Below are 23,343 nucleotides of genomic sequence, written 5' to 3'. Positions count from 1 at the left end.
TGCATACATGGAAGAAGGCAAACGCGATGATATGGATGAAAAATATCTAATGTATTATGATGTCAATAATTTGTATGGTTGGGCCATGACACAACCATTGCCTTACGCTGGTTTTAAATGGATTGAAAATATTAACCCAACAGGTATTTTGAATGTAGAAGATGATGCTGAAATCGGGTATATACTCGAAGTAGATCTTACTTACCCCGAAACTCTCCATAACGCACACAAGGATTTGCCATTCTGTGCTGAGCACATGACACCTCCAGGATCCAAACAAAAAAAATTATTGACTACTCTGTACGACAAAAAACGGTATGTAATACACTATCGGGCACTCAAGCAAGCTGTGAGTCATGGTCTCCGTATAACAAAAATCTATAGAGCCATACAGTTTCATCAAAGTTCCTGGTTAAAAACATACATTGACTTAAACAGTCAAAAACGTCAAAATGCAAAAAATGACTTTGAGAAGATGCTGTACAAATTATTTAATAATGCAGTATATGGAAAAACAATGGAAAATGAGCGCAAGCGAATTGATGTTAAGCTTATCAACAAGTGGGCAGGAAGATTTGGGGCAGAAGCATATATTTCACGTCCCAATTTTCATAGTTGTGACATATTTGACGAGCAGCTTGTTGCTATACAATTAATGCGCACTGATATTTTTATTAAAAAACCAATATACATAGGATTAAGTGTCTTGGACCTGTCCAAAACACTTGTGTATCAATTTCATTATGATTTTATGAGAAATAAAATCGGGGATCAGTGCAAACTGTTGTATACCGACACTGATAGTCTTATATATGAAATAACGAATAAAAATATCTATAATATGATGCGTGAGAATATCAGAGAATTTGACACGTGGGACTATCCTATCAACAATGACTTTAATATGCCTTGTGAAAACAAAAAAATTGTTGGTCTTATGAAAGATGAATGCAATGGTAATATTATGTTGGAATTTGTAGGATTGCGAAGTAAAATGTATAGCGTAAAAATTCAAAATCAAAAACTATTAAAAAAAGCTAAAGGTGTAAAAAGCTCCATTGTAGGAGCTACGATAACCTTTGAAGATTACATCAAGTGTCTGACTGAAAATACTAGCATCACTCGAGAGCAGAAAATTATTAGATCGCGTCATCATCAACTATACACTGAAAAAGAAACGAAAATTGCTTTAAGTGCACACGACGACAAACGATTTTTGCAACCTGGTTGTACCGATACTCTACCATGGGGTCATTATAGCATAGTGGGAGATGAATCATCCAATAAGAGGGAAGGATCGATAGAAGGGGTAGCCAATCAGGTAGGAGAAGCTGCAAGGACTGTTCCTGTATTGGATCCCTCAAAAATAGACAGAACACTAGCAGATGAGCCTACAGTGGGGGGATCGGTACCATATAAGGAGTCGTCTCGACCAGGCAAGCTCATTCTACACCCCAGCAGAGGTCCAAGTAAGGTTGAACTCAATCAACAAAAGCTGACATCACCTTTAAGTGAACCACCTCGTAAAAAACCTAAATACAGTCAAGGTAACATTTTTTTTTCATTTTTTTATTTTTTTTTCTTATAGTAAATATTTGTGCATATTCACACAGCATATGTAATGTTTGAATAATTTATGCTAACTTTCATGTTTTTTTTGTTTGTTAAAGATGGATCTTGCAACACTCAACAAAATCGCTGACAGTGATTTTCTCCCAACGAAAAAACTTTCCGAATTGATTCCTGACCAAAACTACATGGTGTCAAAACTAAGAAAAGCTTATACTAAATTCGGACCCAAGATAGTTGCAGAACTTGACGATGAATTTCAAATTTTTCTGAAGACTAGTATAAGTGCAGGTTTGTTTAAAAACGAAGAATTCTATAATGAATTATTGGATGCTGTAAATAAATTTAAATTATTTATTGTTTACAATGGAAAACACATTATATTTTCTTATGTATGATGTAAAAAAGTGAAAAATAAATTACAATTTTCTCTAAAATTTAAGTATTTATTTAAAACATTCTTCCTATGTAACATTTTCATTATTACTTGATACATATTACAATCTTATAATTTTTTAACTTAAAGTGATTCAAATATCTTAGTTATTTATTCGTCCAACTATTGTGAGTACTGTCAAAACCCAACCATTTAACAAAAACTCGATTGCCACGCCTTTGAAGGATCTTCTCTATGAGGTATACATCAGGATGTTTTGTTTTCTGCAGTTCTTGCTCGTAGAAACCTCCAGAAATAGGTTGATCTTGATAATCTTTCAGATGATATGTCGTTGGATTTGTTGCTGCTACTCGCATGATTGTAAATATTTCTGTCGACCAATTTGGTGTATAACCTTTTTCGAATGCTTGTTTTGTCTTGCTCACACGTACTTTATCACCAATTTTAAATTTTGGCTTACTGCTATTTTCACATTTTTTTTTAAATTTTTTCAAGACTTGAACTTCATTTTCAGCAGTAACGTCTTTCGGTTTCACACCAATTGTTCGATGCTTCCTATTGTTATATAATTTAACTAACGTTTGTATTAAATTCAACCACTTATAATTGCCTTGCAAACTAAATTTTTTCCACATCAAATCTTTTAAAGTACGATTGAATCGCTCGCATATTGAAGCTTTAAGATTGCTGTAAATTGAGTATAAATTTATTTTGTATTTTTGCATGAGATTTTGGAAGTTTGCATTATAGAATTCTTTGCCAAGATCAGTTTGCATGTTTACTGGTACCCGTCCTTTTTTTAATATCGAATGCATTGCAGCAGTTACTTCTTCACCAGTTTTTTTCTTGATGGGTACAGCCCATGCGTACTTAGAGAAAATATCTATTACAGTGAGCATATACCGATATCCTTTGTTTTCGGAAGCGTAAGCCTGCATCTCTACAAGGTCTGCTTGCCAAGTCTCATCTAAACCACGTATGTTGAATTTTCGGCGAGGATAATTACGCCTTGCTGCCTTATGTAGTTCCTCAACGATTTGCTCCATGTATTAATTGTCTAGGTTTAAGTTTTCTGAATCAGCTTGAATAAATGGGAATTTTTTTTGTAAGTTGAATACAAAAATTCGAAAGCTATCTATTTCTTTTTCAAGCTTTTTAATTACTTTAATTAAGTAAGCATAATTTACTGCATCTTGAGGCTGTTACGGTGTTCCAACATTGCACAGTCTTTTGTTATTTAAGTCATACTGCCCATCTGTTGTAAGTTTATATCCAATACCAGGAGGACCTCGGCTACCGCCTTCGGTTTTACCTAGTTTTCGACCGAATACATCAACACTCATTTTGATACTAAAGCAAAAATTGTGCACATCAATATATATATCCTCCTTCACGAAGCTCTTCGATGATAGATAAAATTTCATTGTCAAGACTTGTATTTCCTGCCGACTTTTCAGCTATTAATAAGCGTAAGCGATCTACTAACTCATTAGGATCATCCCAGTGTGTATAATCTACTTGTTGCATTATTCGAGCAGTTTTATAATGAGGTAGCAGCGATCCACCTTTTTTACGAACCGTGAGATCGAACATTGGAGCAATCATTTTAATAAACTTATTACTATTATGGGTTCGTATAGCTCCGTTTTTTTTAAACCCTTTTCTGTGAACATTTGATATTTTTAATAATATGTAGTATTTTTCAAAATCCTCCTGTGTCAACAGAGATTTATTAGGATGCTTTTTGATGAGTAGCTCCATTAATCCCGGAGTCATTGGATACTTTAAATCATATATTTTGATATGATTATTTTCAAATTCTATTCGCGAATCGCCAAGTTTGTACAACTCATTTTCTTTCCGCACTCCATACTTTAAATCTAATAAATCTTTCTGATTTTCATCAAGTATTTGTAAATAAAAATTATTTAATGAATTCTTACTAATTTGCGCTGAATCAACTGATTGATTCTGAATAGTATTATTTAAATCAGTATCATCATCACTTTCACTAATGGCAGACTCGAATGTTATATCACTGTCACTAAACTTTTCTCTGTCTTTTGGATGCTTTTCTTTATCAACTTTATTATTTTCTTCATCGTTTTTATTATAAAAATAATTATGAGTAACAGAATTATTACTATTATTTTTTCGTTTTTTTGTTTCGGCAACAATTTCCATTAGAGGGTCTGTAATTGGTTTAAAAGTTTCACTAAGCACTTTTTCAGCTTCATTTTTCCCAAACTTCAATAGTCTATACTTTTTTCTAACAGCCTGACGTGCCTTCACTAACTGATGTAGAACATCTTTCTCTTGTTCGTACATAATGATAATGATGCTGACGATGATGATGATGCTTCAATGTCTTGCGACTGACTGTAATGATTGCACTAGGTATGTCCTAAATGTACAGCAAAATTATCAAAACCTTTTCTGTAGCGACCATTATTCATTTGTTTATCTTTATTTATAACAACAAATCCATGTTTATCATCATTCCAGCAATTAGAGCATAAATTTTTAAATTGAATGTATGGCATGTCAGAGTTTACATGATCATTATACACATGCTTCAAATTAACATCATCTTGACGGAATAAAACTAAAAAATTAACGTTATCCCTTACAAGATGCTTTGGGACTTGAGCATATGACTGACAAAGATAGAAGCAGTCAACATTTTTGTGTCTACCCATACAGAAAAAGGCCTTTACATTGTCTTGTTTTTCACAAGCTATATCATCAAAAATCATTATAGAATTTGGTAAAGCATCATTGGGTGAAACTACAGTCTCATGTTCGCTGAAAGGTAAGTATTTCACACCCTCTATGGGCTCCAATAAATCTTTTAAAAACTTGTATTTTGGCTGATGCAGCGATTTAGAATACACATACACATTCTCAAACTTAACACCATTGGGATGCACGATTAAAGCCAATAAGCTATTAGTTTTACCACAATTAGATGGACCGCAAAATACTGCGCGAATACTATCGGGGAGTAGTTCACCATGTCGATTTGAACGCTTTTCTTGTTTTACAATAGCGTCAAAATTCGGAACTTGTAATTTTATGGATTGTTCTTTGAATTCCATGTCTACTCGGTATGAAGGATGAGTGACAACTAATCTTTTAATTGATTAGTATATCGCTTTTATATTTTGAGCTCTTTATTGTAACGAATTCGTCTACTATAAATACATTATTTGTTTTCTCGAACGCTTAGTCATAATTCAACCTCTGAAGACTAATCATCATCATGTACCATCATGATCATGCATCGTAAGAGAGGACGAGGTCTTGTAAATAAAATCATAAATTCTTTACCAGTAGAGCTTCATTTGCCTGGATATCAGTATTGTGGGCCTGGTACTAAGCTTGCTAAGCGTCTTGCTAGAGGAGATCCAGGAGTTAATCCGCTGGACGCAGCGTGTAAAGAGCATGATATAGCATACTCAAAAAATCGACAAGATTTAAAAGCCAGACGCGAAGCAGATAAAATTTTAGCTGATAAGGCTTGGCAAAGAGTTAAAGCTTCAGATTCAAGTATTGGTGAAAAAGCAGCAGCTACCTTTGTGACTGGCGCTATGAAGCTTAAAAGTAAATTTGGTATGGGGCTAAAGAAGGAGAAGAAGAAGAAGAAACATTGTATTAACAAAAGGAAAAGAAAAAAGAGTAGCTTAAAAAAACAAGGTAGTGCTTTAAGTGCCATTATTAGAGCTGCTTCACAAGACATGAATACCAATAGCAAAAAAGCTCAAGATGTTATTAGTAGTGCTTTGAAAGGTGCTCGTACTGCTGTTAAAAAATCTGGTGGTAAAAAGCATGTTAAAATTCCCCGCATCTTACGCCTTCCTACTCAAATTGGTGGAGCTCTACCTCTGATACCCTTGTTTGCTGGTTTGAGTGCAACAGGTGCTATAGCCAATGGAATAGCAGGAATTATTAAAAGCATCAATGCTACTAAGTCAGCCAAAAAGAAGCTAGCTGAGAGTCAGAGACATAATCAAACCATGGAAGCTATTGCCCTAGGGAAAGGTCTTTATCTTAGACCTCATAAAACTGGATTAGGAGTCTATTTAAAGCCTTACGTTGGAAAAGGTTTAAAGAAAAAAAAAAAAAACAAAAAAAAAAAATCAAAAAAAGTTCAAAGCAGTAAAATTACCTGATCGAGCTCTGACCAACATAGATTTGATGAAATATTCTAAAATCTTAAAAATCTCACGATTTCGTGGAGTATTCATGAGAAACAACTTACCTGCTGATGGCTTGCGGTTTTCTGAAACAGCTATAGTAAATCTTGATGATAAGAATGGACCTGGAACTCATTGGGTAGCTTATCGAAAATGTGGTAATAATGTTGTATATTTTGACAGTTTTGGAGATCTTCAGCCACCTATCGACTTAATGTTATATCTAAAAGTTAATAATGTGAAATATAATCATAAGCGTTATCAAAAATTTAACTCTTACAACTGCGGTCATTTGTGCTTAAAGTTTCTTTCAAAACAAATATAACTTTCTTACATCAAGAGAAACCTCTTAGTTGTACTTTAACAATGATGGAAGAAACATTAACATTAAGCCTTTCTGGTACTTCTTCTGTTTTAGAAGCACAGTATTTTCAACCTATTGAATTATCGCCAAAACACAGCTACGTTCTTGGCTTAGTAGAACTTTTGTCATTCAACTCAATTCCAAATATTGATGAAAATTGTAATAAATTTTACGTTGACAATCAAGTTATTGTATTACCAATCGGTAGTTATGAGATCGAAGATATTAAGTCATTTTTAATTGAAGTATTACAACCTCGCAACATAACTCTTGATATTACGCCAAACAATAATACGCTTCGAAGTGTTATCAAGTGCAGCCATACCATTGACTTTAGACCTAAAGATTCTATAGGTCGTCTATTAGGTTTCACTCAGCGAGTTCTTGACAATAACACCACTCATATTTCAGACTTACCTGTAGCTATTCTAAAGATAAACGCATTAAGAGTTGAATGTAACATTACGAGAGGAGCTTACATAAATAGCAACAAAGTGCACACGATTCATGAATTTTTTCCAGCAGTACCACCAGGATATAAAATTATTAAAGTTCCTTCACAAATAGTTTATTTACCGATTATTGGACGTATTATTGATCATATTCAAGTACGTATAGTAGATCAGGACGGTAATTTAGTTAATTTTCGTGGTGAAGTCATAACTATAAGATTGCATATAAAACCCTCTTCATAATGGGTATCATTTATAATCAAACAAATCATATAGGTAGCTCAATATGCACTCCAGCACTCAGTCAACGACGAGCTCTCAAACCGTTGAGACGTCAGAAAAAACAGTCCATAAAAGCATCGAGACATCTAAGAAGACAGCCAACACGTCGAAAACTAACTCATCAAAACATACAGTTTATAAAAAGTCTCGGTCTAAAAATAAAAAGCCCTGGTGGAAACTAAATTGGATACTTTTTTGTTGTATACAAAATGGACGAGATTCTAAGTATTCAGTCTCCAGTCGCATTTGACGAATCAATTGCGCACTATGAGATTCATGCTCATCAGCCGTATGCATCTTCAACATATGGTAACAGCGATGAAATTCGAATTTCAATTCAACATCAAGATTTGTGTCTTCTACCATCCAGAAGTTCTTTACATGTTTATGGAAGATTGGTCAAAGCAGATGGAAATACAGCAGTAACAAATACTGCTTGATAAACAACGCAATCTGCCACTTATTTGAAGAAATAAGATATGAGATAAATGCCATAGAGGTCGACAAGTGCAAAAATGTTGGATTAACAACCCTTATAAAAAATTGGTTATCACTTCGTCCTGATCAAAAATTTATGATAAATGCTGGTTGGCTTGGTGTTGGAGAAGAAGCTGATGATCTTACAAATGATAACGGCTACTTTGATATCATGCTTCCACTGAATATGATTTTGGGTTTTGCTGAAGACTATCGTAAAATAGTTGTTAATGTAAAACATGAGCTTATACTTACAAGAGCAAGAAACGATATAAATGCCGTGTTGCAAACTCCAGTTAATGCTAATGCTGCTGATCCCACAGCCGTAGAAACTTGGGAAGACTTTAAAATAGTAATATTGAAGCTCGAGTGGCTTATGCCATATGTGGTAATGTCAGATTCTCATAAAATTCGTTTATTAAATTATCTGCAAAAAGACAAGTTTATACCTATGAGTTTTCGAACTTGGGAATTATATGAGTATCCCCTGTTACCTAGCACATCCAAACATATATGGACAGTTAAAACATCAAATCAGTTGGAAAAGCCACGTTACGTTATTTTAGCCTTTCAAACTAACCGTAAAAATCAGAAAAATGTAAGCGCCAGTATGCTTGATCACTGCAACATAAGAAATGTGAAACTCTACTTAAATTCACAATATTATCCTTATGGTGATCTGAATCTTGATATAACGCGTAACCAGTATGCATTGCTATATCATATGTATGCTAATTTTCAAAATTCATACTATGGCAAAGATTGTACACCTTCACTGGGCAAACAGCACTTTCTCAATCGAATACCTTTAATCGTCCTCGATTGTTCAAAACAAAACGAGTCATTGAAAAATGCTCCAGTAGATGTGAGGCTAGAATTTAAGTCACATACAAATTTTCCTGCCAATACGTCAGCTTATTGCTTAATTTTGCACGACCGTATAGTTCAATACAGTCCAATGAGTGGGGATGTCAAGAAACTTGTGTAGATATAAAGTTGATTCAAGGCTTTGCTAGCATCAGTTTATTTTCAACCACAATGAATAAAGGTCGGAGCAACAGCTGGAGTAAAGAAGAAGCAGAAAACAAACGACGACAAGAAGAGTGGGAAAAATTTATGAGAAGAAACGAGAAGAAAGACATAAGAGTTGATGAAACAAAATCTGCGGAAAAATCGAAAGATAAAGACTGTAAAATTGTCTGAAAATTAATATGTTTAATAAGCTTTAGTTTAATCAATATGTCACATAAACCGTGTACGAGTAATTTTACAACTAATGTTAAGTATCAAAAAATCCCAACTAAGGATGATGATGATAGAAATAAGAAATCTGGGCTGAAAAACTTCATCGATAAATATTCAACCAACAAAGGATCTTGTCCTAAAAATCAAGGTTACGAAAAAATAAAAAAGCAATAAAATTAAATACTATAATTGCGAAAGATGGAGTATTTTGTGGACGTGCAAGATTTCAAGAAACCGGGTAATGATTATGTGCTCAAAGAATTGGCTATCCTCCCACTCAATACTAACGATGCAGAAGCCCAAGTATTTCTTTTTAAAGCACCCTTCAGCTGGCGAAAATTACCTCAAAAGTATAAACATGAAAATTTATACCTTGAACTTTGCTATCATGGACTAACCTGGAACTCGGGAAAAATTGAGTATACAGAGATAGGAAATATTTTACGGGAGAATCTTGAAAATGCTAAAAAGATACATGTCATTGGAGATTTAAAAAAAAAGTGGCTTGAAAGATTTGGCTTTAAGGTCACTGATATGACAGACTATCCACCGTTCGAACTCCCAAGATTGGTTACTACTTGCGTACATCACAACGGAGCCTACAAATCCATGTGTGCTCTTCATAATGTGAAGCGAATGAAAAAATTTTACTTTAATATGGAATGGGTTGATGATGATGATGACGATGATAATAATAATATAGAGCTATAAGAATGCATTGTATTTTAAGAACAACATGTTTAACAAAATCGTTTTGTAAATCATGTACATTTTTCATTTAATATAAACTGATTTTAAAAATAAAACAAAAAATGTTTAACAATTATTTCCCTACCACTCCACATCCTACATTATCATGCAACGCGCTCGCTAACACAAAAAAAAAGTTTTGTATCCATATAACTACCACGTGCACAAGCTGCACACGGTTTCGCACATTTAAACAGCGCGCGCAAATCAACGCTGCAGACGACTTACGCACATTGCATCGCGCGCAAACTCAAACTGCGTTGCACGTCACCAGCTGGCGCACGCGGCGCTACAGGCGCTAATGCACATTGCGCATAAACTCAAACAGCGCGCGCAAACTCAAGCAGCACTGCAGCTGGCGCACGCAACCTCAAGCAGCGCACGCACAAGGAATGCGAGGAAGCCACAGCTCCTGCTCGCCCATTGGCTGCAGCAGGGACCACTCCACCCGAAAAGAGGGGCCCCTCGCCGCGGAGAGGGAGTGGGCCGAAATCGCCTGGCGACTCGAGCCCACCTGGGCCGGAATCGCCATAGCTTATCTACTGGCAAAATTGCTCTTTTAATTTATGAAAGTTATTTGAGATCAATAAATAAACGAATAATATCCAACATGTAAGCCCTACAGCTTACTCCAAAATACTTTTGCTTATTTAATTTAATTTTGTTATCACCGTCGATGTACAAAGTACAGTCTTAATAGAAAAATTCGAATAACTTACTAATGACTTTTTGATAAGTGTCCCAAAATTTGTGTCAATATTTGAGCAGGAGACCTGTTGATACGGTGTGCTTATTTTCTGTTACTAATGTAAGTAATATTTTAGAGAAAGCAACGTTGCTTCTAATTTATACAGAAGAAATCAACCTTCAAAAAATGATTCTAAAAAAATCGAATAAAGATCAAGCCAAAACGCATGGTGGTAATCATGTGATTGAAAATTATGTCGGATCCAGCCCGATAATTAGATCAAGCTTACATCTTTCTAAGAAATAGGTAATGAAGCTATTTAGTCACTTTGAGTTTAATCACAATAAATTGGAGTAGATCACAACTTCATAGATCTCATAACAATCTTGTAAACAATATAAGATACCTTGATGAAAGTGAAAATTTAACATAATGGATGAAATGTATATTACAAAAAAACACTTTCCAATTCGTCGTAGCCATGAAGTAACTATCCTTAAAACCCAGGGCTAAAGTCTGCAGGATGCTGTAATTCAAGCTGGTAACAGCGTACGTTTTAAAGCTTAAGCATATGTTGTGTTTTTACAAGTAGCATTTTTCTAGGACTGACATCTTATAAATTTTGGCTCATCATGTTGCACTGACCACATATCAGCTATGACTACATGTAATAGATTACTATCAAAATTTGAAAATAGCTGTAGCATACAACAAGAGAGGAAGAAGTCAGTGTGTTTTGTTTTATGACAATAAATGAAATTTCATTTCAACATTATCCAAACTGTTTAATACAATTGATTTTTTAACATCATATTTTCAAAGTTTCGATAGATATAACATCATGAAGATAGTTTGGTGGTGACAAAATCACTTTAATATGACAACAGGATGCAAAAGAATTTTTTTTCTTCTTTGTAAACAATCACTTTAAAAAAAAGTAAATAAAGTAAGAATCTGTTTGAAATAATTCTTATCATACAAATTACCAGTATAAAAATAAACATATGACAAAATAATTAAAATACTCTTTCTTTACCTCTAATTGTAAGTACCAAGTATAAATTTAACGCTTGAAGCAAAATTATACTTGTGTTGCAGTGTAAACACTGCATATAAAGTGATAATCATGTAAGAAATCATAGATTTTTTTTTAATACCATATTCAAAAACTTTGTTATTTTTAAATCTTTATCTACATTTCACATTTCAATCATGATAGGTGCTTATTTTATTACTATCACAATAATTATACGTTCTTATAATTATTTTTTTTTTCAATATTAAAGTATTACTATAAAGAAAAAGGCAATAGCTTATTGTATGACCGAAAAAAAAGAGGTAAATAGTTAAAAAATTATAACACATGTTTGGAACTGCAAAAAAAAGAAGAATAGTAAGAACTATCTAAAATAACTATGAGTAAACGTCTCGTTCCTTCTTCTTACTGCTTAGCTTCTCTTTTTTTTGTTGAAGGTCAATTTGTTAAGTGGGTTGTAAGGCTTGTCTCAAGGCATAGCTTATAGTGCCAATCGTATTTCAGTAGACTGACATTTTTCTTGCATAGGCGAATCTTTTTCAGATTTATTTGAGTCTTGCAAAACATACTATGCACTTCAAGGTCACTTTTGTATATTAAGTTCACACATGGAATGTTTCATCGAGTCAAGATTTTTTTGACTATTCTTACACGAATACTCTGCCCCATACATTTTAAGTCTGTTGAGGGCTCTTACTACAGATTCTTTATCACCGTTAGCAGAAAAATGAGGATACAATTTTTGTTCATCATCGCGCATGGTATCTAGTGGACAGTAGTGTAAATGGCTTAAGGGGCTGAGCGTCATTGGATGTCAGTGGGTGTACTCATCCAGATTTTTTAAAGCTAGCTCTTTAGATACTTTTTTTAACGAAGAACATCGTAATTTCAAAAAGCATGATCATTATAAGTGGTTTTTTTGTTGTCTAGTCTTTTGAATGAATTATTTGGCTGCTACGGTATACCATATACAATTTTGCGGCATAAGCATTTCTCCCACTCATTCATGTATGTTATATAAACGGAAATAGCATGTTATAATTTTTGTTGTTTAGTTAAGAAGTAAATACCTTTAATTGGATATTTTTAATCAAAAAAAATTTAGCAAAACAATGAATATTGTAGTATTTTTTTTTGCAAAGACGTTTATCTTAATCTTGGTACGACTACCTCTTACATATTGTTATATCAGAACTATTTCGTTTTCATTGTTATTTTCAGGTGTTACTTTTGCTATGTCGATTGTGAACCATGTTGATGCTGCCTGATTATTCACGTTATGTAATAGTTAAATAAGTAAGTTAATAAGCTCCTGTAGTGTGATTCCAATTTTAAAGGTGTTTGCCGCAATTTCTTCCTCTTGTGATAAACTTAACACAACCTTATAGCTAGAGCAACCCAGAGCCTGGAGTTCCTGTTATTTGGATTGGACCTTTTGAAAGTCTTTAAAGATCTTTTTTAGTACCAGTTAGCTGTAGGTCCCACGTTAGTATGCTAAGTCAGCGTCCATATCATTGTTTTAACGATTTTAATGTCCTGTTTGTCCATGATGAATGACTTTCTGTAATAATAATTGGGGACCATTTTATGTGCTCGATTAAGGAAGTGTCGATGTTAGTGTTTATTATGTAAGATCATGCCGTTTAAGGTAACTTGTTACATGCATGATAGAAGAAGTAATTTTGCATCAAATCTACTACATTTATTACTTATGCTTTAATAATTAATGTACTTATTTCAGGTAATTCAAACACAATAAGTACTTAAATAAATTTTTTAAGTTCTTTAGATGCGCCTTGTATAAAAAGTTAACCAGTAAACGAACGAGAGAGCAAACACTTTGGCGAACATAAGTATGTATGTCTATTATCTAAACGTATTCCAGCCAACGCTCACTGCACCACAGACAGGGAATATGTTTGTTTATCTCTCTTCCTGCTTCTTGTATGTTCACAATAGTGTGGTACAGTTACTCTATCTATATATTTATATATAGATATAGCTTCTCTCTTAAGAACTCTATGTATAAAGTAGGCACACCTACTGCTGCATGGTGGAAATTATAACGTGGCTGTAATGTGGGCTAAACTGGGCCTCTGTTTCAGCTAAGGTCAATAATGTTTGACAGAAAACATTGCTTCATCTCTTTACGGTCTTTGAAAAAATTTTGTAAAAATCTTCTTATTTTCCATTAATCTTTTAATATGCGCCTATGTATGTTAGAATCGTGCGTTAAATATAATGTATGTTTAATACGATGATCTAATTTTTGAAGACAAGAAAAAACGCTGTACCACATACATAACCTTATTATTTTTTTCTCTGTTTTTTGAAAGTAACGAGAAAAAAAAAGTTTTTTAGACCGTGTTCAAAAAATTTATATGAACATTCACAAAATCCTCAAAAATTTTTTGTCACAATGTAACCTCTCTCAGTTTGAAAAACAGTTATATCTCAAAAAGGAAGCTAGATAGATCCAAAATAACTTTTTTTATGGGTTTCCTTATAAGGTACTACATAATCAACGTGCACAAGTAAAGAGGGGTTTGACTGTGCACAAACGCAACTTAATTTTTAGGTTTTTTGACTGTTTCTTACGAAGAATAGTTAAATAATTTTTGTATAAGGTATGGCATATTTAGAAAATTCATACGGACGTTGAAGTAATCTTTTAAAAATTTTTGGTACAACATTACCTCTTAAAATAAAAAAGCAGTCTTATCTCAGAATAAAGCCAGATGAGCCAAAAACAGCTCAACGTATAGAAAATAATTATTGATGTGCTAAAATATGTCACATGGATTTATACAAATGGTTGTAATAATTCTAAAAATAATAATTCATATTTTAGAGACAAAGCAACATCCCTTGAATTCTACCTCTAAATTAATTATTTCTCTGTCCTCTGTCGTGTTGAACAAGGTCAACTCTCCTTTGAGACAACGCGAACATATGCAGCCGATTAATAATATTCCGGGTGATAAAAGGTAGGATAGATGAGTGAGAGTGGGTTCTTTTATAAATAAAAACAACAATTATTCGCGGAATGACAGTACTTACCTAGGCATAAAACTCTCGCGGGTTGAGAGAAAGCCAAGGTAAGCGTAAAAATTTTATATAATCAATTAATAAAAAGGTACAGAACAATTATAATTGTAAAAAATAAGTATCCTTAATGCTACGCCTTACACGCTTCGTTCGCAACGTGATAAGATAACGCGCTACACGATTCGCGAGGATCCTTTAGTACCTAAAGAGAGCTCTCTTACCTCAGTTGCGCCGTCCGTATAATAAATACTCCAACACCGCACCGCAGAGGATGGGTGTCGAGGAAGTGCCGCAGGGGGCTCGGGAGCGCACAGGAGATTCGAGACCTGGCTGTCCAAGCGCGTCCCGAGGTCTCGAGCTGCCAAACGCTTGGACGACGGCCAACACTCTGTTGCCGCGTTGCGCTTGCCGTAGATGATCACGATTACCCGTGGACACCTTCTCCCACCGAGTAACGCCAAACACACACACGCTTCCTTCACACTACTATTCTATCTCAGCACCTGGGCACTCGCATACATTTGTTGGTTATCCGATTAATTAGTCGCACGCTCGCTTACAGTACAACACGCGGGACGCCGAAAATGCCTCTCCCACAGTTGAGACGCTAATGACCAAAGCCCGCGTGGCATGTTGCGCCATAGAGAAAAACAGGTGGCGTGGCGAAAACTCAGCTCTCAAAAAGGTGACGGCGCGTCGAGGAAGCGAGAAGGATAGCGCACTAATTGCTTCGGTAAAATTAAGACGCAGAGCGCGCGGGTCACAAAACGCCCAAACATCCCGCCCGCCTTCGTCGAGTAGACGAATTAACACTCGACAACAAATCTACATTGTCGCGATATCTTTCTCCATATACAACGGGCACACGCGAGCCACATGACAACGAAGCGACGTCGTGGCCGTCTTCACCGTAACCACTCTTACGAGACCGTCCGGGCCCGGGTGAACGTCAGTTACTCTGCCTAAGGGCCATTTTGACGAAAGGTAACGATCGTCTTTCACGAGAACCAGCCTTCCTACACAGAAGTTTTTCGTCGGCTCTCTTCACTTCTCTCGCTGTTGCAAATGAAGCAGGTATTCGGACGACCAACGCTTCCAAAACAAGTTTCGGATCCTCTGGAGCAATTGATAGCGGTCCAGTCGATTCTGCGGGACCTCCATTAGATTAGCATCAGGAAGCAGGGTCGAAGCACACCCATGCAAAAAATGAGATGAGGTCAGCGCCCGCAAGTCGTCCACGTCCGCGCTCAAAGCTCCCAACGGCCGTGAATTGAGACACGCTTCAATCTCCACCAGGACCGTCGACAACTCCTCAAAGGTGAGCGTGTGCTCGCCCACCACTCTTTTTGGGTGATGTTTTACCGATTTAACTCCTGCTTCCCACAACCCGCCGTATTGTGGGGCGCTCGGGGGTATGAAATTCCAGTCCGTCCCATCGTTCGCGAGAACAGGGGCGAGTTTATTATAAAATTCAGACGCGCGCTGAAACATTGATGCTAGTTCTGTGTCTGCTCCATGAAAATTAGTTATGTTGTCGTTGTAGAGCTTTCGGCAGACTCCACGCCTACCCACAAACCGACGATAAGCGCTGAGGAAGGAAGCCGATGTAAGATCGCTGACAAGCTCGAGATGTATGGCCTGCGTAGAAAAGCACACAAAAACGACAATGTACCCCTTATATGACTTGTGCCCGCGGTCCTTTGTGGCACGTACCTGAATCGGACCAGCGTAATTCAATCCTGTCACTAAAAACGGCCTGCCCGCGGTGACTCGATCTGCTGGAAGCTACCCCATTAATTGCTGGGTCGACTGTGGTTTGACGCGCTGACAGATCACACATTTACGGACTACCGTCTTTACCAACTTATTTCTACCCAAGATCCAAACGTGCTGCATTAACAGGCTGGAAGTCAAGGTAGGGTCACCATGCAGGCAATGTTGATGAGCGTAACGCGTAAACAAAAGGCTGAGATTGGAGTTTTGCGCCAAAATCGACGGGTGCTTGCTCTCGAAAGGAAGAGTCGAATGTTCCAGTCGCCCTCCCACGCGCAAAATACTATCTCTGTCAAGAAAAGGGTTAAGCTTACTAAGTCGACCGCGTTTCGGCAAGCTCTTGCCCTCTCTCAGCAATTTTAACGCGAATCCGCCAACTCGGACGCCGTAAAAAACGGTGGGAATGGCTCCATCTTCCTTTTACGCCCACGCAGTATGAGCATTGAACGCCTGCAGTATGCGACTACACGAATTAAACGGGTCAGCGAAGAAAATCTCGTCAACAAATCCGACTCGGACGGCAACTGACGAACGTGAGCGACTCAGCGACTCTCCTAGGTCGAAGACTACCCTCAGCTTCCAATCAGCCGTCGTTGACTGCACCACGGCATGGTGAGGCAAATACCACGCTTCATCCTCGCGCACCTCAGAGTCCGGAACCCGTGTCATATGGCCCAGTCGCTCACAATCCGTCATAAATTGTTGATAACTATGCGCCAATTGGAAATCGCGCGCAAACTGACGGTACATGGAAGAAAGAGAGCCACCGGCCATCCGCCCTGTTTCAGCCGCTCCAGACGGTAAATCTGCCTTCCATGGCAGCCGCACGATATATCTTCCATCCACGTCACGCCCATGCATCTCTTTGAATTTTTTCACGCAAGCCTCGTCCTCGAGCTTCATTTTAACCTGCGTCACCGGTAAGTCCTTGAGCTCCCAAAATCGCTTTAGTGACCGTTCTAACTCATCCGACGCAGCGCAGTGCAGCGCCTGCAGATACACTCAAGAGTCAGCTTGCTCCGCCCACCGTGAGCACTCCTCATGCAACCCACCCAAGACAGTCCATCCAAATGCCGTATTTTGCATGACGATCCGTGAAGGAACCAATCTTTCCAAGCCCGGTCGGAGCAACTGCTCATAAACATCGGCACCCAGAATGAGGTCGATTTTCTTTGAAGTGAAAAATTCCGGATCAGCGAGCTTAAACCCGGTGAAGCGTCTTACGTCTAAATCGGTGATATTCTTTGCCAGGAGCTGCGTAGTGAGACAAGGGAGGACAAACGGGCTTGTCCAAATCGCGAAGCCCTCATCGGTCGATGATTTCAAAACGAGTTCCGTGCTCGCACGCGCAATACCCACCGAACTGGTGCCCAGGCCGCTCCAAGCGACACAAACACGCTCCTTCAAAAGGCTTAACAATTGCACGACCGCCTCTGATATGAAGGACGCCTTGGAGCCCTGATCCAAAAGGGCGCAAACGACGGTGCTATCTCCAGCTGGACCTACCACCGTCACTCGAGCAGTAGCCAAAAGGACTCCACGACTCAACGTCGCAATCGCGGACGCATGCAGCGCTACAGCAGCCGCGCCGACCCTGGACCCCACGCCCTGACCGCCGCTCGATCCCTGCTGCTGTGAGCCACTCGAGTTCTGCCGTTCAGATTTTCCTGGAGGCTTGAGGTGAAGCATCGAGTGGTGCTTGCCTCCGCAACTGGTACAACGCCCCGAAGAAGGGCACGCGTTAGCCTTATGCGACTTGGGGCAATTAAAGCAGGCCTGTAGCCAACGCGCCGTCGAGTATCGTTCATGCGGAGCCTTCTCCTTCATTTTAGTGCACTTCCACAGTGGGTGCGCTCCCGAGCACAAGAGGCACCTCGGAGAAGCAGATTGCTGAGTCGTGCCCGCGTGAAAAACTTTCCGAGCCTGCGCTGGTGCCAAGCCAGACACCGGTCTCTTTTCCGCCTTTCTATTCGTCGAAATCATGCCAAGAGTCTGGGCTCTCTTTTCCAAAAATTGAGCTAAATCAAAATATTTCGGCTGAGAATTAAGGGCATCCGGCCCCTCAGGGCTCCCGTCTGCGCTATCCTTCAAATCTCTAGCGCTGAGCTCGGCCTCCCACAATTTTCGTGACTCCGCATCTAACCGATCAGCCAGCAAAAATACTAGCCACACGTCCCAGTGCCCGACTGGCAATTGCAAGTTTTCCAAAGCCCGAACAATACGCTGCGATTCATCAACGAACGCTCGCATGGCAGTCGCCGACTCTACTCTCATGCTCGGAATCTCCATGAATGACCTAAGTAGCTTGTTGACTATTAAGCGCGGGTTATTGTACCGAGTCCTCAACGCTTTCCATGTACCCACGTAATTTGCGTTCGTTGTCGACACGTCCCTGATGAACTCCGTGGCCCCGCCCGTCAAGCACAACTTCAAGTATTGAAGCTTCGTGGCGTCTGACAAGCGGGAGTCATTATGCACCAGCGAAGTGAATAAATCGCAGAAGCTCGCCCATCCTTCGTATGTGCCCGGAAAGGTAGGCAGCGGGAGTCGAGGCAGCCTCGCGACGCGCGACTCAGAGCCCGCATCTGAAATGCTGCTATCAGCGTCCTTTTCGAAAGGGGCAAGCATGATAAGCATCTCGTCCAACGCACCCTCATACACGCCCTGCATACGCTCGAACCATTTATCCGTGATGTACGCGTCCACCTCTACATCGTCTCGAATGACTATGTCTGCGTTGGTTTTTCGCGCCTCAGTCCATACCTTCTTGATGGCATCGAGTCGGGCCTTCACAATGTCTCTCGTAAGTGACTCACGTGGCTTCGCGATCAATCGCTCGTGGATGCTTTTTATTTTAGCCTCGCGGGCCACCTGCATCGACGTCAGCTTTCTCAGAGCTACGGGTGCCATTGTGCACGCTATTCCGACCTCAGACAAATTTACTCGCGCACAATCAAGTATCTTAATAACACGAGAATCGAGAACGAAAAGGACAACAGGGTAAGACACGTCTTATTAAGAAAGTTCGTTGCCGAGCGAATGACGATGACCAACGACAAGCAGACACGCGTGCACAAGGCCCGTTGACCTTTATAAATGCAATATAAACACAAGCCGTGCCGCAATACAGCGCGTTCGCACTGCAACTCAGCCTATGATACTACTTGACCCGCGTTCAATAAACTAAAACAAGTCGAGTCTAGATTTGGAAGCTTCTCGAAGATTCTCCAAGCAGAATCTCCTTTGTAATTCTAAGAACAAGCCGTTGCAATGCAAACGCCCTTTTTACATAGCAAAATATATGGATAACAATGAAATGCGCAAATTAACAAAAGTAAGCTACTAAAGAACCTCGCACTCACTCCTCACCCGGGGCACCATGAACAAGGTCAACTCTCCTTTGAGACAACGTGAACATATGCAGCCAATTTATAATATTCAGGGTGATAAAAGGTAGGATGCATGAGTGAGAGCGGGTTCTTTTATAAATAAAAACAACAATTATTCGCGGAATGACAGTACTTACCTAGGCATAAAACTCTCGCGGGTTGAGAGAAAGCCAATGTAAGCGTGATATTTTTATATAATCAATTAATAAAAAGGTACAGAACAATTATAATTGTAAGAAATAAGTATCTTTAATGCTATGCCTTACACGCTTCGCTCGCATCGTGACAAGATAACGTGCTACACGATTCGCGAGGATCCTTTAGTACCTAAAGAGAGCTCTCTTACCTCAGTTGCGCCGTCCGTATAATAAATACTCCAACATCGCACCACAGAGAATGGGTGTCGAGGAAGTGCCGCAGGGGGCTTGGGAGCGCACAGGAGATTCAAGACCTGGCTGTCCAAGCGCGTCCCGACGTCTCAAGCTGCCAAACGCTTGGACGACGGGCAACACTCTGTTGCTACGTTGCGCTCGCCGTAGATGATCACGATTACCCGTGGACACCTTCTCCCACCGAGTAACGACAAACACACACACGCTTCACTCACACTACTATTCTATCTCAGCACCTGGGCACTCGCATACATTTGTTGGTTATCCGATTAATTAGTCGCACGCTCGCTTACAGTACAACACGCGGGACGCCGAAAATGCCTCTCCCACAGTTGAGACGCTAATGACCAAGGCCCGCGCGGCCTGTTGCGCTATAGAGAAAAACAGGTGGCGCGGCGAAAACTCAGCTCTCAAAAAGGTGACAGCGCGTCAAGGGAGAGAGAAGGATAGCGCACTAATTGCTCCGGTAAAATTAAGACGCAGAGCGCGCGGGTCACAAAACGCCCGAACACGTGTATTATAACAAAAATTGACATGTGAGGAGGTCCTATATTCTTATTATTAATAAGAAGATCACTAAAACTTGGTAAGGCATGGCTGGGTTTCAATATTTAATAATAAATTATCATAGAAATCAAATGGAATGGAAAATTACTTTTATAATTTTCGTGAAACTTACGGGAGATTATTTAACTTTTATTGTAGCCCAAACTTTAAAAAATTATTAGTTGTCGGAAACAAAAATTCCTACAAAAATTTATAGTACACATATGATGTCATATCATACACACAAGTATTTACTTACATGTACTTTATGCACGTGCTTTCGAATTTGTGATAGTATTCATATTTTTACTATTTTAATATTACATTCTTAAAAATATGTTAAAATAAGGAATACTTAAATTTTCTAAGTATCTATCATACAGCTTCGAATAACATTTTAGTTGGAAGTCTTACTTCTGCTGAGGGTCCTGAGTTCCACCACTGGCTCTTTTTTTTAATTTTTAGTTTTTTTTTTTTTTTTATCAGAATAATTATTCGTAACATAAATTAACTTATTATTCGAATAAAGCCTAATTAATTAAAAAAAGTGAGTAATGAATTCTCGTGATGTAGGATGTAGCTCATCAACTATTGGGGTTCCACTTTAAGGTTCAGTTTCGTCTACCGTAGATTTTTTTTATTGTAAATCGATTATTTTTGATAAAATTCACTTTATTCCTAAAATTTGTGTACATGTCGTTGTAACGACATGTCTTTCATATTATGTCTTTTACTAAAAATGGTTGTTAATATGAAATCCAGTCATATATTTTTCTCACATGATATCGTTTTAAGTCAGGAGTTCTAAATCTGTTGTCCATCTTGATATATCTGCAATCCTTTTATAAAATAAAGAAACAATAAAATTATAAAAATCCTAGAAAGCCATTTTGTACAATATTTTTTGAATTTTAGGACCTAGCTTGTCTCGATCAGGAGATATAAAAACTAATAAAAAGTTCATACCAGATTTTCTAGTTTCATAGTTAGACTTGTTCAAATATACTTGAAGACATCATTTATATGTCTTTCTTAACTTTTGAATTTATTAATAAGTAATCACAGCAATATAACTTGTGATAGTTTTAGGTTTATCTTCAATGATGTCCTTATTTGAATTTTCCCTAAGTAAAATGGGTGCAACAGAGATAACAGTGTTTGTCGCATCTTATCCTAAATCAGTATCGGTATTTAAGTCTACTTACACTTCAGTCAATTCTTGTCATCATCTGTCATCATTCACTTTGTCTAGAATTATACATTAGTGATTGCGTATCTTTACCCGACAGTTTTTTAATAGCATTAGGATTCTTGTTGTGCACATTGCCTACAATAAATTTTTGTAAAAATTTTGTCATTTTCACTTTCTTGTACCAGGTGTTACAATAAGAAACTAGGACTGTAAAGACGAGTAAATGGAGCCAGTAAACACTAAATGTAAAAAATAAAAATAATAAATCGAATTCAAAAATTATACTTAAATTTGTATCAAATGATTTCAATATAAACCAATCAGAATCGGTGCAAACTTTTGTGTAAAAGACTGTAAAAAATTCATAGTATTCATAGGTGCACAAAAAATGATAAAGGTCTGCATACATCATATAGCAAGGTTTTTTGGGTGGCTTGTGATGTGAATAAACTTTTTTTAAGAAAACAGTGCCTTATTACTTGTGTTAGAATTACACTAGTGTTCACCAACACTAGTAGTACAACTAAGTAAGCGGTCCCTGTTTCACATTTTGTTATCTATTAAGTTTTAAATGCAACAGCACCAATGTTTCACAGTAATTATACTTATATGGCACCACCAGTATATCTTACACCGGGTTTCTGACTGGTGGTTAAGGCATCTCTTCATTTTTTAAGCTAATGGGTTTTATTCTGGTAAATGATGTATTCGTATGACTACCGCGTGATGTTCAAGAAACTTATTCTAAAACTTTATTCTTGACAAGCTAGAAAAATTCGATGTATTATAAGTGACATTTTTCAATATAATAAAATGAGATGCAGATAATGTCTGAGGTTGTGAGAACGTTTTCGTATGAGTTCTTCGAGCAATCACACTTGTGACGTTGCACTTTTGCGCCCTGAGACACTATAGGGTATCGCAGCCAGGGCTGTCCCGAAACAACGTCCAAAGACACTTTCAAAAATCCTCTCACCAAAGTCCACTGTATCCCCAAACGCAAAAAACCCCTGTCCCCACGCTCACGATGTCCACTGTTTGGCCCAGGAGACTCGTCCCTGAGGAGGTCCCACCGGCGGTAATCCATCGGGATCAGACTACTCTCCCAAGGAGAAACGAGGTGCGACCTGTAAATTTGTAAGGAAGGAAAAACAGATGCACGACGATAGACGAGGCAAATAATGTGTACTAACACTTCACTTTATTTTGGTGATCTTTTACACGTGGGCTTTTAGGCCCGAATCTTGGCGCAATCCGGTGTTATCGCAACGATCCGCGAGAATCACACTTCCCCTCGGACTCTCCCGACCCACAAGTAAATACACACTCGCTCGCACACTTTACCTTACCCTTACCTCCGGGTTCACCATATTCCGGTCAAATCAACTATTTGGCCTGCCAATGACCTGGTCTTGCAGATGACCGCTGGAAGTGGCGATACTTCTCGTCTCCTCGGTCGTCAATCGCAAGGTCGTTTCCGGTTGGCTTGAAAAGCTGATTCCGCTGTTCTCTTTCTCTCTCTCTCGATTCTCTCTCTCGATTCTCTC

At 38.2% G+C, this 23,343-nt stretch overlaps 2 protein-coding genes across 2 annotated transcripts in view; both read left to right on the top strand.

Moving 5' to 3' along the window:
• LOC106637462 (uncharacterized) overlaps positions 1-23,343 on the top strand; it is an 877,306-nt gene that overhangs the window by 710,362 nt on the left and 143,601 nt on the right. The window lies entirely within an intron of this gene.
• Positions 618-14,918, top strand: LOC149374387 (uncharacterized). The gene is made up of 2 exons (XM_089593984.1): positions 618-1,547; positions 14,773-14,918. The coding sequence occupies exons 1-2, from the start codon at positions 656-658 to the stop codon at positions 14,916-14,918; spliced, it is 1,038 nt and encodes a 345-aa protein (XP_089450110.1). The 5' UTR covers positions 618-655.

The sequence above is a fragment of the Copidosoma floridanum genome, unplaced genomic scaffold, assembly GCF_036245765.1.
Source record: "Copidosoma floridanum isolate Cflo_tuat_1 unplaced genomic scaffold, Cflo_Japanese_pri ptg000020l, whole genome shotgun sequence".
Taxonomy (NCBI): Eukaryota; Metazoa; Arthropoda; class Insecta; order Hymenoptera; family Encyrtidae; genus Copidosoma; species Copidosoma floridanum.
The sequence above is the reverse complement of the archived record's forward strand: the minus strand, read 5'-3'. Positions and strand labels throughout refer to the sequence as shown.